Here is an 18,036-nt window from a genome sequence, read left to right as displayed (position 1 = left end):
GCAGCATTGTTTATGATAGCCAGGATATTTGAGAAAGCAACCTAAGTGTCTACTGATAGATGAATGGATAAAGAAGATGTGATATATATTATATATTATATATATAATTAATGTTATATATTATATTACATTTATATCATATTTAGGATATATGTTACTTTTACTTTTATAACTGTATATATATGCATATCTACACAAACACTTGCATATACAATGGAATAGTACTCAGCCATAAAAAAGAACAAACTCTTGCCATTCACAACAACATGGATGGGCCAGGAGGGCATTGTGCTAAATGAAATGATTCAGACAGAGAAAGATAGATAAGCTATAGATTCTACTTCGATGTAGAATCTAAAAAACAAAGCAAGTGAACAAACAAAACAGAAACAGATTTATAAATACAGGAAATAAACTGTTGCTTACCAGAGGGAGGAGAGCAGGAAAAATAGATGAAGAGGACTAAGATACAAACTTTGTTATAAAATAAATAAATCATGGGGATGTGATGTACAGCATAGGGCATATATGGCATGTGGTGACAGATCATAGCTAGAATTATTGTGAGGATCATTTTATTCTATATAAAAATATTGAGTCACTATCACTATGACGTACTCCTGAAACTAGTAGGACTTTGTATGTCAATTACTCTTCGGTTAAAATAAAGAATATAACTTTTTCAAAATAGATAAGTCCGTTTTCAAAATAAACATGGGTTTCGTGATGAAATACAGACTTGTTTATTTAGTAGGTTAAGATAATCTATTCACATTAGTGTCTTCCTACAGTAGGACTAAGTACAACCAACCAAAAAACATGGAGTCTTTCCCTTAAAGGAACTTAAATTTCTAAACATGCTTGAGTTGCAAATAACTCACTACTGTTTTTGAACAAAATGATATTCAGGTATTTTATATGATTTTATTTTGCTTCTAATGAAAATACTTTATCTTCAAAAGTATAAGCCTTATTTTCCCTAAAAATAATTACTTGAAAAGTATTTTTGAATTTCCCTTCATTCTTGACATACTTACAAAAGCACATAACACGGAATACGAGGTCTGGTGCTGAGGATGCCAAGCTCTAGGTACTTGTGTAGTCTTTCTCTTTTCCTTGTGCCTCTGCCAAGAAAACCAAATTAATAGAGCATTAAATTTGTCACAAGGGTTAACAGTGCACATATGTGACAGCTTTGTAAGGTTTTCTCCTATTATAAATGTAACAACTGCACATTCATTGCAGAACATCAAAAAGCCAAAAAGTTATTTCAATTCAGTTGAAAAATTTATTGACTCCTTGTTGCTACAGGCTCGTTACTGTGCTGTGTACTTGATCTACGATGTGAATAAGACAGATGGTCTCTGTATTTAAGAAAATCTTAGTGTTTTGGGGAATTAATATTAAACAAATAATTACAAGTAATTTTCAAGGTATAAAACAAGATGTAAACCACTCTAAATCTCACCATCTAGCAATAATTGCTGTTACCGCATTAATATATTTTCCTGTTTGTATACTGTACACAGTTTCCATTTTATTCAGTGTTATAAAATACTCATTGTCTGGTAATTAATTATGTAGATACATGCTAATTTATTAAATCCTGACCAAATTTTTGAACATTTAGATTGTTTCCATTACTTAGTCAACTTGGCTTAGGTATAATCTACATATAATAAAATGTGCCCACTTTAAATAGAGGTGAATTTTTAAAAATTATGAAATATACGTGAATTTTGACAAACGTATATGTGCTTGGAGTTCCCATTATAATAAAGATGTTGACCATTTCTATAGCCTCAAAAAGTTCTGCCATGTCATCTGTCACCCAATCCCCCAACCCACACCTGGCCCAAGGCAACCATTGACCTGCCTTCTGACCTAAAGATTTCATTTACCATTTCTGAAATTTCTTTGAAATGGAATCATACAATATATGTTGTTCTATGTGTCTTTTTCTCAGCCCAGTATTTTTGTTGCATTTTTCCCAAGCTTGTTCCATTTCTGGCTGAGTAGGTGATGCACGCATGGCCGTAGGAAGGCTTGTTAATTTACCCTGCTCTTTGTGTACATTTGGATTAATTCCAGTTACTGCCTAATAATAAAGGGGATATGCACATTCATGAGCCAGTTTTCTTTCCTCTTGGGTATATACTGAGCAGTATCATCGCCGAGTTTATAGTAAGCACGTGTTTATGTTTTTAAAAAATTCCAACACTGTTTTCTAAAGTAGTGGTGTCATTTGACTTTTCCAGTATTGATGTCGTAGGAATTCTGTTGGTTCCACATTCTCACCAACACTTGGTGGGGTCAGTTTTTTTAATTTAGTTATTCTAGTCCGTATACAGAAATGTAGTAGTATAGTTTTAAGTTTCATTTCTGATGATTAGTGATACTAAATATCTTTTCACACACTTCTTGGCTGTTCAAATACAGTTTTTATGACCTGTCTCAGTATTTTGCCTATTTATTAATTGGTTTGTTTTCTTATTGTATTCTAAGAGTTATAAGTAGTTTGCCAAATATATCACAAATAATTTCTCCTGTACTGTACCCTGTTTTCTTGATATTTTTTGACAACAGTAGCTTTTAATTTTAAAGCCCCAGTTTATCAATTCTTCTGTTTTCTGGCTTTTATATTTTTGGTCTACTACTTAAGAAGTCTTTGTCTACCCCAAGTCACAGATATTTTCTTTTAGAAACTTCTATAGTTGTACCTACAACATTTAGGTCTATGACCCATTTTAATTTGATTTTTATGTATACAGTAAGATAAGGATTGAGGTTCATTTTTTCCCCTTATGAATATCCTGTTTCTCTGGCATCTTTTGTTGGAGAGGCTGTACTCGGACTTTGACACCTTTGTCGAAAGTCGATGCCATATATTTGTTTCTGGACTCCCTGTACATTCAATCAATTGATGTGTCTTTCCTTACACCAATACCATACTGACTTGATTATTACAGCTTTAAAGTATATCTTATCATCAGGAAGTGCACTGTTAGTTCTCAGAATTGTTGTGGCCCTTCAAGATCCTATGCATTACCGTATCAGTTTAATATCAGCTTCTTAATCTCTTCTTAATCTTTTCCGAAAAGTCTGCTGGGACTGTGATGGGATTGTTTTGAGCTTATAGATTAGTTTGGGGAGAATAGACCTGTCAGTAACCTTAGTGTTCTAATCCAGGCACTCAGTGTATCTGTTTACTTACGTCTTCTCTAAGTTCTAGTAAAACATTTTGTGAGGGGCGCCTCAGTGGCTCAGTGGGTTAAGCCTCTGCCTTCGGCTCAGGTCATGATCTCAGGGTCCTAGGATTGAGCCCCGCATCGGGCTCTCTGCTTGGCGGGGAGCCTGCTTCCCCCCTCTCTCTCTCTGCCTGACTCTCTGCCTACTTGTGATCTCTGTCTGTCAAATAAATAAATAAAATCTTTAAAAAAAAAAGTTTTGTGATTTTTCGTATATAGGTCTTGCATAACGTTTTTCAGTCTCTCCTTACATGTTTCTATTGTGTTTTCATTGCCAGTTGTTTGTTGCCAGCATATGAAACTACTGATTTTTTGTGTACTCCCGTTGTAGCCGATAGCCTTTTGAATCTTATAAGTTTTATAATTTCTTTTTGTAAATTTCTTTGGAATTTCTATGTAGACAGACTTGCTGTCTGTGAATAAAGGCAGTTAACTTCTATTCCACTTAGTATGGCATTTATATATTTGTCTGTCTGTCTACGCCATATTTCACTTGACTAGGAACTCCACACGCCCAATGAAAGAAGTGAACATTCTTGTTTCCAGTCTCAGGGGGAAAGATTCAGTCCATCATTATTAAATGTGATGTTAGCTGTACATTTTTAGATGCCTTTTATCAGCTTGAGGAAGTTCTCTCCTGTTCCTGGTTTGTTAGGAGATTTTAGTATCAAGGGCCATTGAGTTGTTTTAAAGCTGCTTTTGCATCATTTGAGGTGATCGTATGGTCTTCCCTTTTTTAGTCTGTTAATATGGCAGATTACGTTGGTTTCAAATGTTAATCCAGTCTTTCATTCTTGGGATTAACCATCACCAGTCATGATGTATTGTTATCATCTTTTGTTGGATATGATTTGGTCAAGTTTTGTTAAGTCTTCTTACATCTATGATTATGAGGAAATATCTATACCATTTCATGTAATGCCCTGTCTAGTTTTATATTAAGGTAATACTAGCCTCATGTTATGTTTAAGATGTATTTCCTCCTGTTTTCTGCAAGTATTTGCATGAAATTGTTATTCCCTCTTTTTTAGGAGTTTAGTAGAATTCACTATCAAACTAGGGGGAAGAATTTTTTGAGTTGGCTCTTTTTTTTTTTTTTAAACATTTTTTTTAAAGATTTTATTTATTTATTTGACAGAGATCAGAAGTAGGCAGAGAGGCAGGCAGAGAGAGAGAGAGAGGAGGAAGCAGGCTTCCGGCTGAGCAGAGAGCCGGATGTGGGGCTCAATCCCAGGAGCCTGGGATCGTGACCTGAGCTGAAGGCAGGGGCTTAACCCACTGAGCCACCCAGGCGCCCCGAGTTGGTTTTTAAATACAAACTCATATTTAACTTACCACATTTTTTTAAGATTTTAAAGGTTTATTTATTTTGAGACAGGGAGATAGTGGCCTGAGTGTGGAAAGGGGAGGAGGGAGAGAGAGAGAATTTCAAGCAGACTCCCCGCTGAGAGTGGTGGTGGACACAGGGTTCCATCTCATGACCCTGAGATTGTGACCTGAGCCGACAACAGGAGTCAGACACTCACCCATTGGAGCCACCCTGGCACTCCTAACTTGTATCATTTTATATTCAAGGTAGGCTATACTGTCTTACATACCCTAGGACCCTTTCACCAGCACACTTTCATTTTCCCCCTTCAAGGTTTTGTGCTGTTGTTAATACATTTTTACCTTTACGTGTACTATGAATGCCACAATGCGTTGTTTTTTTGGTTTTAGACCAGCACTGTCTTTTAAAGAGATTAAAAACATAAGAAAAGTCAACATATATTAGCCCACAAAGTTACGATTTGCGGTCTCTTTTTTACCTTGTGTAGACTCAGCTTTTCATCTGGTACCATTTTGCACCAGCCTGAAGCATTACCTTGAACATTTATAGTGCAGTGTTGCTGATGATTTCCCTAACCTTTTGCATGTCCCAAAAGGCTTTATTTTGCCGTCATTTTTGGAAAGTTATTTTAGCTGTGTATAAAATTGTAGTTTGCCAGTTCTATATTTAATTACTACAAAGATGCCTCTCCTCTTTCTCTGGTTTGCACAGTTTCTGACTAGTCGTCTGGTCTCATTCTTTGTTCCATGTGCTCACCGAGTTCCCCCGTCCTGTTATGCTTTCCTTTTAGCACTTGCTCTCAGCTATTTAATTATGATGTGCCTTGTAGGATTTTCTTCACATTTCTTTCTGTTGGGTTTTTTTTAAGCCTTTGTGAATTTGTAGGCTTATGGTTTTCATCAAATTTGAAAACTTTTTGGTTAAGTATTTTTTTTTCTGTTCTTTCATTTCTTGTGTCCTATCCCAAGAGTGCACTTATGCATCTTTTAGCCTGCAGGATACTGTCCTACAGTTTATTAATGCTCGGTTCATCATTTCCATTATTGTTTTCCTGTCTTTAATTTCAGATATGTTTCCTGCGTCTTCAAGTCTGTTATCATTTTTTTCCCCCTATGGTCTAGCAAGGTGATAATTCAATCCAGTTTTTCATTTTTCATCTAGGACATCTCAGACTTTATCTCTTAGGGTTTTATTTAATACTTTGTTTTTCTTATACTTCCCATTTATTTCCCTGTTATGCTTCTCTCTCTACCTTTTGAACCTCAAGACCATATCTTAATAGCTGCTTTATCACAGTATTCTTCTATTCTGCTGTCTGTGTCACTTTCTGAGTCTGTTTCTGTTCATTGATTTTTCTCCAGTAATGGGTTATAATTTCCTTGTTCTTCTCAGGTTGGTCTGACTCAAAGGCAGTGATCTTTTCCAGGCTAGCTTTTAAGCCAAGCCTGGCCACCCTGGCCTTTGTGCTACAGAGGCACTCCCAGACACTCCTGGCCACCACCACATCTCTTAGGAAGCCTTTCTGTCCTGCCAGCTGAGGAGGCAAAGTACTTTGAGTTCGTGCGAGTCTGCGATCACTTCATCTGACCTCTTCCATTGTCTCTTTCCCTGGCCTCAACATTTTCCTCACATACATGTGCTTCCTCTTTGATGGATTTTCCCACTGGATGCAGAATTTTAAGATAAATGTTTTTGTTTTTCATTTAGCCATTGGGATGTATAGTTCCGTTGCCTTTTTGCCCCTTAGAAGGCCCTTAGCCTCTTAGAAGGCAAGGATTATTCTCCTATTTGTTCCTCTGTATGTAATGTTTCTCCCCCCTCAGTATTTTTAAAGGGTTTTCTGTCACTGGTTTTTCTGTGATTTGAATGTGCTCTGCCTTCTGTTCCGGTTGTTCATGCATGGTTATGAGTTTTCATCATATCGGGATTCATCGAGACACACAGATTTATGCATTTATTGTTATTTTTTGTCTCTAGAAGTTCCATTTATTTCTACTTATATTTTCTTTTCTCTTTCTTTTCATGAACCGTTTTAAAGTCAGTCTTATTAATTCCATCATCTGCTGTTCTTAAGGTCTTTCTAAAGACTGATTTTTCTCTTGGTTATGGGTCATATTTCCTACATCTCCTTGTGTCTGGTAATTGTTGACGGATACCAGATCACTGGAATTTTACACAAATGCCTGGATTTTGTTGTCTTCTCCGTATTTGCTAGCTTTTGTGGGTTTACCTTTGACTGTTTTTGAAATGTCTCCTGAATGCCTGGCTATTCCATGATGACGTGGTTCTGACTGGTCAGAAATTGGATGTGTCTCAGCTCTGAGTGAGCTCCGGGAATCACGGGGCACGCAGACCTCCATTTGTTCTCTGCTTGTTCTCGCAGACTGTAACCTTACACGCGCATTGCTCGTACTCTGCAGCAGACTCCACTATGGATTTTGTGTAGCTTCCTTCTCACTGGGGCTCATCCTGTCCTGCAAATGCCTTTACCTCATCCTCCGCGAAGTCTGCTTTTCACTCTCCAACAGTGAGACCTGGGTTATGCTTGGGATCAGTCCTTTCCTGCTGGTATGTTCCATAAAGTGCCCTCGGACAGAAGGCAGCTGGTTTTAGGGTTCACTCATTTGTTTCTCTCTTCACAAAGATCTTGGTCCTGTACTGCCCATTGTCCAGTAGTTAAAGAGAATTCTGTTAGATACTTTTCCCAGTTGTCATTTTGTTGTTGTTGTTTTATGTGTTTTTGCCCAGTTGTGTACAGCAAGAGGGTAAGTCTGGTCTCATGAACTTTTTAATCCTTGTTTTCTAGTTAAAATTTTAATTCGTTTAATAATTTATATTTATATTTAATCCTTGTTTTCTAGTTAAAATTTTAATTCGTTTAATATTTTATATTTAACTATGACTACATCAGGGATTTATTTTGATACAATATTAGATGAAAATCTAATTTTTCAATATAGTATGAAGACTGTTTTTGCATTTTTTCTTCATATATACTGCTACAGAGGATATCCTTTTGTCAAAGACTTCTGCATTTCCCTTTTTAAAAGGAAATTTCTAAAGAAGGAACTATAGTACTTTAAAAATTATCTTAGTATCTATTGCCAATTGCCCTGTGAAGAGTTGCTCTCTGCTTATACCCCAGCTACCAGTGTATGAAGATACTCATCTCCCAATCCTTTCAGTGACAATGCTCTTTCTGGATATGCTAAATTGTCTCTTTATGTTTTTATCTTGCTCTCATTGATTATTGTAAGATGGCATGTTTTCATGAACTGTATTCATTTGTATTCCTCTCATTTTAATTATCTATGTCCTTTCCCCCTTTCCCCTTGTGTTTTAGTCTTATATTATTTTATTTGATTTCTCTACATCTGTATGCCATCTTTTTCTCTAACTAGTGCCCAACACAGTGACTTTAAAATAATTAACACTCACTAAATGGAAAGTTGATTCAAAGCCAAGGTAGAAACTGAGACGGAATACCAGAGACTTAGGTAGAAAATCAGGAGAGAGATGTATCACCAAAGCCAAGGAACATGTTCAAGGAGGAGGCCAACAGCCAACGTCCTCAGGTCCAGACCAGGAAGAAGGGCAGACTATAAATAGATCATTATATTTGGCAATTAAGAGATAGATCCTTGGTTAATCTTAGCAAGAATTAGTTCTATAAGGTAACAAGGGTAGACATGAGAGGACAGCAGATTGAGAAATAGAGTTCTTCTCCTTAAGCATAATTTTTTAAGCTGATATTTATATAGAAATTTGACTAGGAGACAAATTGAAGAATATGGTCCAAATAAAGATCTCGAAGCCTGCATGTATTATATTGATTTAGGGAGGATCTATATCTTTTATACAGTAGATAAGTAAGTAGTAAACTTGACATTATTTTTGAAAAATTTAGAAATCTAAACAATATTTTCATCCCATTAGAGGATTGCCACAAATCTACACGGAGATCACAGGGGCTCCTTCATCCAAGCTAGTGGTATTTTGAATAAAGAATGGCAGAAGTTATTTTGACCCAGACATTTTTCAGAATGGCTTTACTGATGATACATGCTTCTTTCTACTTCTCATCCTCATTTGGGTGGTAATACATTAAAAGAAAATGTATCTGCCTATATAAAATGAATAAATTTTGAGATATCCCTGAGTAATTGTACATATTGGTTTGATTCTTGGCATACTATCTTGGATCATTTGTAAGACATATTTACCATTTCTGCAGTCAGAATTCCTTTGATATTTGATGGTTTATTATAGCTTGAATTGACGACTTTTTTTGTTTCTTAGTATTAACTTAAAATGATGATGGAGTTCCAATCAGGAACATCTTAGATTTGATAAAATATGACAAGATAGTAGAGAGCATTAGAGTTTAGAGACTCTCTGCCAAGCATTTTAGTTTTACTATAACTAATGTTAAGCCAGTCTTTTTTTTTTTTTTTTTTTTTTTTGCAATTGTTAAGTCATATTCCCTCCTGATCTATATTGTGACAGTGGGTTATGAATAAAATAGATCTTAAAATAATGATAGACTCTTCAGTGGAGGTGGAAAAAAGGAAGAAATATGTCAGAAGAAATCTGTTTTTATGTTGCTTAAATTATGATTTGGTGTGTGAGGAACAAGTCTTCGTTAACCATCATTCTTAGACATTTGTTGGAGCACCAAGAGTCCATAATCCATGTGAAGGTGTAGTTAATTTCTGATCTTGTAGTCCAGGATACACTGATGGATTTTTTTTTTTTAACTTTTTTTTCTTACAATTTTATTTATTAGTTTGCAAGAGAGAGAGCACAAGCAGAGGGAGTGGGAGAGGGAGAAGCAGGCTTCCTGTAGAGCAGGGAGCCCGATGTGGGGCTCCATCTCAGGACCCTGGGATCATGACCTGAGCCAAAGGCAGATGCTTAACAACTGAGCCACCCAGGTGCCCCTGGATTCTTTTTTTTAATCACAGACGTGTATTGAATACCTACAGTGATATCTAGCCGTGTACCCAGCACCATCAAGATCTTTCATTGTTCTTGGCAGATTTCTTAATACAGTGAAACAGTACATTGAAAGTCAATTCTTAGTGCCGGGAACCTGCTCCTTCCCCATATGCGGTGTTGAACTGAGATGAGATGGGCAGTTTCATAAATAAGGAGCTAGTCTAAATGGAGAGCTGTGTGTGTGGCTGCAGTGAGCTCCCAGGAAATGTCTGTTGACTGAGGAGTCTGTCCTGTAGGTGATGAAGAGAAGTGAATGAGCATGTGGTTTAAATGATTATATGAGGGGAGGTTGGTGTTGTGGTTATTACTGAAGTAAGGAGAGGTAACGGCAGCTTCTCAGTCCTTTTGGCCATCGCTAAAGTGAAAACTTGAAGCCTTATGGTTTGTCATTGTAGAAAACCTTGATTCAAACTTTGAAAACATTTCTAGAGATCCAAGGAAGCCAGGATGCTTGTAGAATGTAACAAGCTCCCATCCATCAGTTTTGGCAAATCAGCAGTCCTTTCTTTGAAATCAAGTGCAAATCAAATAATTAAGTAGAAATATTACATCTCTGTTGTGTACATTTATTTTAATCATGTCTCAGTGCCTCGTCCTTGAAAGAGTGAAGCAACAGTACCGCGAGGGGAAATGCAGTCTGATGACGCATACTTTTTTCCTCGAGTAACTGAAGGTTAAATGGGTAGCAAGCAGAATGCCTTAAACAAGATCGGTATATTGATTAAAACGCTGATTTAACAGCTCGCAGTCTCCCCTTGGAAACCTGGAGAAGATAAGCCAGCTGCTGTGTAAGAGTGCTCCGTGTCCGCTGAGAGTACACTATCTATCATCACAATATGGTGATGAGAGGTGTTTTATGTTTGTGTTAATTTCCCCCACTAAATCAGTAATTATTACAATCCTGTCCCTGCTGTTTACCCTGCAGCTGTTTTTCCATTTGTCGAGAGAGCGGGTGTTCTCCGAGGACCGCACACGTTTCTATGGTGCAGAAATTGTCTCTGCTTTGGACTATCTACATTCCGGAAAGATTGTGTACCGTGATCTCAAGGTAAAAAAAAAAAAAAAAAAAAGTAATCAAAATTTGTTTTTGCAGAGACTATAGGGACAAACACAAAGTAATTACAAAGTTACACAGTTTGGAGAAAAGCAGATTTAGTTGGGAAAAAAAAAGCAGTCTGTTTAAGAACGTAGTTCATTGCATTTGACAGGAATTCCATTCACTGATACGGACGTAGGTCCTTCATGTCTGAGTTTTTGAAGTGCACCGTAATTTCTGCTTGACAGCTCTGACCTGCCCATGACAGTTTCATTTTTCTGGAAATTTACAAGCAATGGTAAACATCCAATTCAGAGTCAAGTGACTTTGCCAGGGACATTCTAAAGTAACTTTCATTATTACATTCTACCGTCCTGTGATGTGTTATGGAGAAACTTTTATCATATGTAAGATATTTCTTGTGGGGGGGATGTATTTAATTTGATTTTGGTCTTCACTTTGTGGTGGGTTTAAATACCAGGAGCGTTTTAATACAGCCTTTTTGATTTGTTCATTTTCCATTTCAAAAAACGCCATGTTGTTTTTTGGACAGTAGTGACTTGACTTCTCTGAGTTCCTTCCTGACGAGAACCTCGGAATAGCTCAGGGGTTGGCATACTTTCTGTAAGGTCCAGAAAGGCTTGGGTGCCCATAGGCGCTTCTGTAACTCCTCCGCTTCACTCCTGTAGGACGGTAGATGCTTGAGCTAGAACTTTATTTACCAAAATAAGCAGTAGGCTAGCTTTGCTCACGGGCCATAGTTTGCTGAGCCCTGGAGTAGCTCATAGAAGGTCATAGTGAAGTTCATGACACTGTTTTGACTTAGATCAGCCACATTAAGGAAGTGTGCACCGTGACACGTTTTGAACACAGTCTAAATGTGACTCTCGTACTTTTGTAAAAAGTAAAGCATACAGTAATCTTGACTTATTAAGATTTGATACAGAGTTGCTTAATTTAGTAAATATTAGTTCACTTAAAGTATGATTTGATTTGGAGAAATAGAAATCTTTTATGAAATCCCATCTGTACAAAATATATCTCCATACCCTAAAAGAAATCACAGTTACCCCTCGCTCCTGCCTCACTCCTTTTAAATACCTGTGGTTCCTAAGTTAACTAAGCACTTGTCTGGTTCTCGCAGGGTGTTGTTGTCATGTACCTTTAGGCTGTGAATGACCCTAAGGCGTAACCCTCTCACAAAGTACTATCTGCATGCAGACAGTGAGATTTATAGTATGTATGTTTGTATGATGTATTATGCGTTCAAGTTTAAAAGAAGCTATAAATACTCTATTTAGGAAAAATGAACTATGCAACTCTGAACCACCAGATCAGGGATGAGCTGATGTCCAAACGCCAAAGTGCACCTGAAGTCTTTATAACCAGGAATGTGACAGAATTAAGCCCCTGTAGTTTAGGTCTTTGTGGCCAAGTAATCCGATGATGTTTACATGTCTTGAATCTAGATGTTTTTTCAAGGAAGTAGTTCCATGGCATGATGAAACTTACAAGTTATGTTGCATTTCTGGACTTACTTAGAAATAGTTAGCTCTTCTCTGAGGCTGCTCTCCCCTTGCCTGAAGTGTTATCTTTTATGGATTCTAGTTTTAGGGAAAAAGGGGGGTGTTTCCTCGATTTAAGGAAGTGGGAATCATTTGGAGGGACTCAGTAACTTTCAAAATGCTTGAGCTGGAAGCAGAACTATTAACCTAAAGAAATAAGGAAAAAAATGCCCATTTGATCACCAGGATCAATTAAGGAATGATATAATGGGGATGATCTTGGTCAGTAGTCTTTGTTAATGATTCCTTCCGAGATGAATGGACATGTTGGTATATCAAAGTGCATTTAATAGGAGTTTCATTGCTGTGTCCTTTCTGATGCTAGAGTTAGACCAAAATTCTTAAGCAGAATTTTGGTACGTATGAATACCAGACCATGTAGTTACCATATGCATATCCTCTGACTTCACTAGACATTGAGGTGGTCTCTGCTCTCTTAAGTTTACTTTTTTAAAATGTAGTATTTAACTTCATTATTAAAATATAGTATTTAATATAGTATTAAATATAGTATTAACTTCAGGTCTAAGTAATTATATAACATAGGACAGAAGCCACACAAACACACACCAGGAAGAATACACGTAATGTTAAAAGCCAAGCGTTCAGATTTATACAAGTGTTACTGGTATCCGTAGCGCACAGGCTTACGCGTAATAGAATGAGATCCTGTAGGTGGGCCGACATTTCAGGTTGTTCCTTACTCGACAGGTGAGGTCACGGAAACCCGCAAGTCTAGCAGGTGTCTTACTTGAAGTCCAGGACTGAGTTGGTGACATGGGCAAGATTATGGAAACCACGAATCCTTGCTCCAGGCCCGGTGTCCTGCTCCTTACACACCCTTCTCCCTGTCTAGAGTTGAAATCTTCATGGAGAAGGAATGCATTAGATTAACTCTGGGAGATCTTTGTCAATCTAAGAGTCAAATGAAGCTGCTAAAGATACGAGATTGGATGTTTTTAATACATTTACACCAGATACATCAAAAACTGCATCGTCAGAACTGATTTAGGCACAGTTTAATTTATCAGGCTCAGATTTGTCTTGATCCTCTCCTTACTAATGACCTCATGTTTACTCAAATGCAAACCCATCCGATGCCTGTCATAGCTGTGCCTCCCAAGAAAATCTGTACCCGTTTGCTGACGCCCCATATATCATGGGAGGGCAAGCCTTACTTCATGTGCAAGTTAATTTAAGATATTTTATCAGTTCAGAGTTCCTAATAAGTTGGTGTTCATGGCAACAGATAAATTACTACGATCTTTGTGACACTTCTAAAAGTAAGTTTGCTTAGTTTATCAATATTTGCCATAACACGAAATTCTCTCTTAGGACTCAGATCCCTTGTGATTACTTAGGGAAAACTAGTATCTCTTCATGAAAGCATCAAAATTTGAAGAAATCCCTTTTAAGATTCTGTCAGCAATGCAAAATATATTGAAATCTTCCTTTCTGCTTAGTTCTTACTTTGCAGGTGAAAGCTTTCTTTTCAAAGACAAACCATCCAAGTACAGAATAGGCTGAATGAGGGGTGTATGCAAAGGTGCATATAAGGATACTGGAGTTCTTGAAGATTCAGTTTCTCCGGGAGTTTGTAACAGGGCAAGAAAGGGCAGAAAATCTCATATAAATCGCTACATTCTATTGGTGATTCATCTAATCTTATTTTCTATCTAATTATAGAGTTTAGTGGTTAATGTAACCCTTTACATTATTAACATGAGAAAGCCAACAAATAGATTTAGGTAATTTCCGGGTCTCCATGTGGGCCCAGAACGATGGGCCGCGAGTCTTCCCCGGCTTCATCCACCGCCCGACACGTGCCCCAGATAAACCCGTAGTCTAACCAAAAGCTGAGTTCTTTTTGCTTTACCTACGGAGTCTCGGGACTCCTTGCCCAGTTCCCACTTCTCACCTGTCACTCTGGATTCTCTCTTCAATAAAAATCTTAAGCCATTGCTATTAAGAACCCCTTCACCCTCTAAAATTACATTGTACTACTGGGCTGCGTTCCTTGTGTGTAGTCTAGTTCTTAAGCAGCCTGGCCCCCTAAGTGGGGTCCCCCCATTGTGCAGTAGCAGCCATCTCCAGCCTAGGCAGCATCATAAGTGGAGAAGTGTTTTCCTTCAGTATTTCCACACTTTCTCTAAAGTTTAGGGTTGTTAAGGTCCTGCAGGTCAACTTATATGACATGTTGGCACTTTGATGGCCCTAAACCCGAGAAGGCGGTGAGCAGAGGACAGATTCCTGACGCGTTCTTGGGCCGGAGGCAGTCTGGGTACCACACATCAGGCTTGGTGTAACTGTGCCAGAATGGGGCGCAAGACGGAGTGGAGGGGATAGTTCATACCCGCCCCGACAGCCATCAGAGCCCTTAGGAACTGTAGTTTTCATTCCTCTGTTTAATCACAGTGCCAGCCATTTAAATAAAATGATACCTAAGAGATACCTACGGTAGCTAGATAGTAGAATGCGTGTCTACGGGAGGGTACAAAAGTACCCGGGAGGGTACTTGGCCAGCCTGGTGTACATCCGAGCAAAGCTACCCAGCCTGTGCACCACAGATGGGTTACAGAGGACCCGAGCCTTGGAGCTTCTGGGCCGGCCAGGTCTGGCCTCAAGCAGCTCATCCACCGATGCTGCTCACGCCCGACAAATTTCATTTTTCATTGTACTGGGAAGTGTTGAGAAGCACTGTATTAAAGACAGCAAGGATTTTTAGAGTGTAGTTTTATGCTACGCACCAGCAAGAACAAGAAGGAGCAGAGTACTTTCTTGCTATGATTTCTCGTCCACAAAGCACAGAGGGAAAAAAGATGTCACAATCTACTACATTTTTTTGTATATGCACTGAATTAAGACCTTCTAACAGATAATGGCTGTCTGCTTCTGCAGGGGAAAAACATTGCCTTTTTTGAATGGGAACTCTGTGAGCTATAGGTAAATAGTTTCTCTCTCCTCAGAGAATGAACTGTTAGAACGCAACCCTCTCTAACTGGACAAACAGCAAGCATCACTTGGGTTTTTCATATATAATCTTTTCTCTCAAACCTCCTATTTGATTTTGTCATTGCTTTTGCCTGTGGATGCATCCGTGGAGCATAAACATAATGCCTGTCCTCAGTCTTGGAAACTAAGACTGGTTTGGAGATAAGAGCAGATGGATTTGGAATTTGTAAACAGAGAGGACCCGAGCAGTCAGCACCACGGGGCATTCTGGGTTTCGCAGCCCACGCAAGCTAGGGAGCCGTGAGATTGAGGGAAGAGAACCAAGGAGAGATCATTTGTAATTATTTTATTTCTCCTTGGCACAGAATGTTCGACTAAATCCCCTTTAGTGTTTAATGCATTGAGGAAGTGATTTCCAGGTGATTTTGATCCGCTCTAAGCCATTGATCTGCTTCGAAAAACTTCCAGGTGATTCCGTACAACCTCCACATTTATTAATCACGAAGCTGATGGTTCTTCATATTCCACAGAAACTTGGTTATGCATCTGTGTCGAATTATTATTTTTTAACAAGACTGGATGTTTGGTTGCCCCGATGTGTCCTTATCCGAGACTAGGTTTGGGGAAATCCTTTCTGTAAAGTGATACGTCTCTGACGACTGTTGATACTTTTTAATGGATAAGTTGTATTTGTCAGTCATGCTTGGTAAAATGACATTTCAGGATGTCCAGAGAGCAAAAGTAATTGATGGGAGAAGGTGGACACCATTTAAAAACTGGCTCAAAAAATACGAAGTATTTATGTTTTGTTGTTTTATTCAGTAGAAATTATTGCATATTGACAGTGTCACTGAGCTGATCAAAGTGTTCTTTTTCTGAACTTTCCCATGTTGTCTCGAGGAGCACACACCATTGTGATAACTTGTAATTCAGCCATTAAACTCTCCACGTTGACTAAATGATCCATACACTTATTGAATGTGTATGGTGTGTAAAGTTCCGCATTCAGTATCTCTAATTCACAAAGCAACCACATCAGATACTACTGTTACTTACCTCTGTTTCATAGACAAACTTGAGAGACACAGAAATCAACAGCATGCCCAAGGTCTCCCAGTGAGTAAGGGCGAAGCTGGAATTGACGTAAGCGTTCTCTGACTTACTCCCATTATGTGACCCTTTGGCTCTCACCTGCCTCCCAGGCAGTGTGCTACCTCACCCCACCTCTCACAGTCATCCCTTAGTCTGACCTCATTGCTTCCTTTATTATTGTAATGTTTTTTTTTAAAAAGCTGATTTATAAAACAAATAGGATGACAACCTGTTCTGATTTGCCCCGGACTTCCCAGTTCCAGAACTTTGAAGTCCTGCGACCTGGGAAACCCCCTCGTTCTGGGCAGACTGGGACCGTGGTCACGTTCACTGCATTCCTTCCTCCAACCCTACCCTGAGTCTTGGTTCGTTCCTTGTCCCTCAACCCGTGGCATCTTAGAATTGAGATAGGAGGCTAGAGAACAAGGTGCAAATCGGGATTTTTAAAAAATACACACACTTTTTGGTATTAAAAAACAATGTTTTTTAAAAACTTCTGTCTCCATTCGCTTCCAAATAGCCTTGTCAAAATGTAGAGAAATGGTACATGCTCTCATGTTTCCATGAATAATTTCCGATGCACATAATGCGTATAGAGAGGAGTAATAGAATATGCTCCCAACACAGACGGGAGTAGTAGGAAAGAAATGGACTATAGAAACACATTCATATTCTCTTCAATACTATTATGTTTTATTTGAAGTTTTCATAAGAATTTATGTATTATGTTAATAAAAGAGGTTTACTAAATACTTTTAAAAGAACTTTCAGCATTTTAAGAATTGAATTTGGTTCTGTTTTTAATATGATAATATTCATATATTAAAACAGTGTGCATATTTTTAAAAATGAAGAGAGCGGGACATTGATATTTTCATTCAACCAAAACAGCAGACTCTCTGGTATATACTTCTCAGTGTGGCAAGATGGGAGAGGGAAGAGGAGGGTGTTTTTGAAAGAGAAGGAAGAAGGCTGGAAAGCCAGAAGCCTGAAGAAAAAAAAGACCAAAGCAGGGAGTGGTGATCAGAAGAAAGGGAAGTAGACAGACTCTTTCTCGATGTTTCTGACTGGTTTCAGTACTCAGGACCTGTTGCCATCTGCGCAAATTAGGTTTGATTTTTAAGTTCCAGTTAGCAGAGGAGCATAAAGAAGATGCACAATAATCTGAATTTAGGTAAAATAAAAGAACTTCTATTTTTGAAAGTTTCAAAATCTGTTTAGGGTTCGTTCACCTTCCTGTAGACCTGTAAAGGACAGACTTGCTTCACTGAAGTTTCTACAGTACACGAGACGTGTACTGAGCATTTAGTTCAGCCAGTACTGTCCCCAAGGACTTAGGTCTGTTCTCATGTTTCCTTCCGTGAGTGTGACTTCCTTAATTATATTTGGTTTCTCATGTATAAGACTTTGGATAATGTGACAAAATATACTATCACATTTTGTATGATTGATATCTGTTTATATCCTTATAATGGAGTTCTGTTTTGAAATTGATAGTGACTTCAGAGTTCAGGTAAGCGCTGTCATATGTCATCACATGAAGGAGAATAAGTCCCCACTCCTTAAATAAGCTAATTGTCATTTCTCCTGCTAATACATTTTTCACGTGTTTCTTGTCTATGTGTTTCTTGTGTGAACCGTTAGGTTATACCTAGATGACCGAACAAGCTTAGGAGCCTTGTCTGTATAAGACTATAAGGTCACAACTTAGACCTCATGTGTATCTCTGTGTGATGATAATCATAAGTTTGGGTTCAGATTGGGAGGAGATCAGTTATTGTTGCTATTTTTAATTGCACTGATTTTGCACAAACT

General features: G+C 38.1%; 1 protein-coding gene across 3 annotated transcripts in view; it reads left to right on the top strand.

Moving 5' to 3' along the window:
- Window positions 1–18,036, top strand: part of AKT3 (AKT serine/threonine kinase 3) — a 303,338-nt gene that overhangs the window by 223,136 nt on the left and 62,166 nt on the right. For all 3 annotated transcript variants that reach the window (XM_047705805.1, XM_047705807.1, XM_047705804.1), the window contains one exon: window positions 10,502–10,624. In XM_047705805.1, coding sequence (XP_047561761.1) covers window positions 10,502–10,624 — 123 coding nt within the window. The remainder of the gene's footprint in view (window positions 1–10,501; window positions 10,625–18,036) is intronic.

Source organism: Lutra lutra, chromosome 15 (genome assembly GCF_902655055.1).
Source record: "Lutra lutra chromosome 15, mLutLut1.2, whole genome shotgun sequence".
Lineage (NCBI taxonomy): Eukaryota > Metazoa > Chordata > Mammalia > Carnivora > Mustelidae > Lutra > Lutra lutra.
This window is presented reverse-complemented; position numbering and strand designations above follow the sequence as displayed.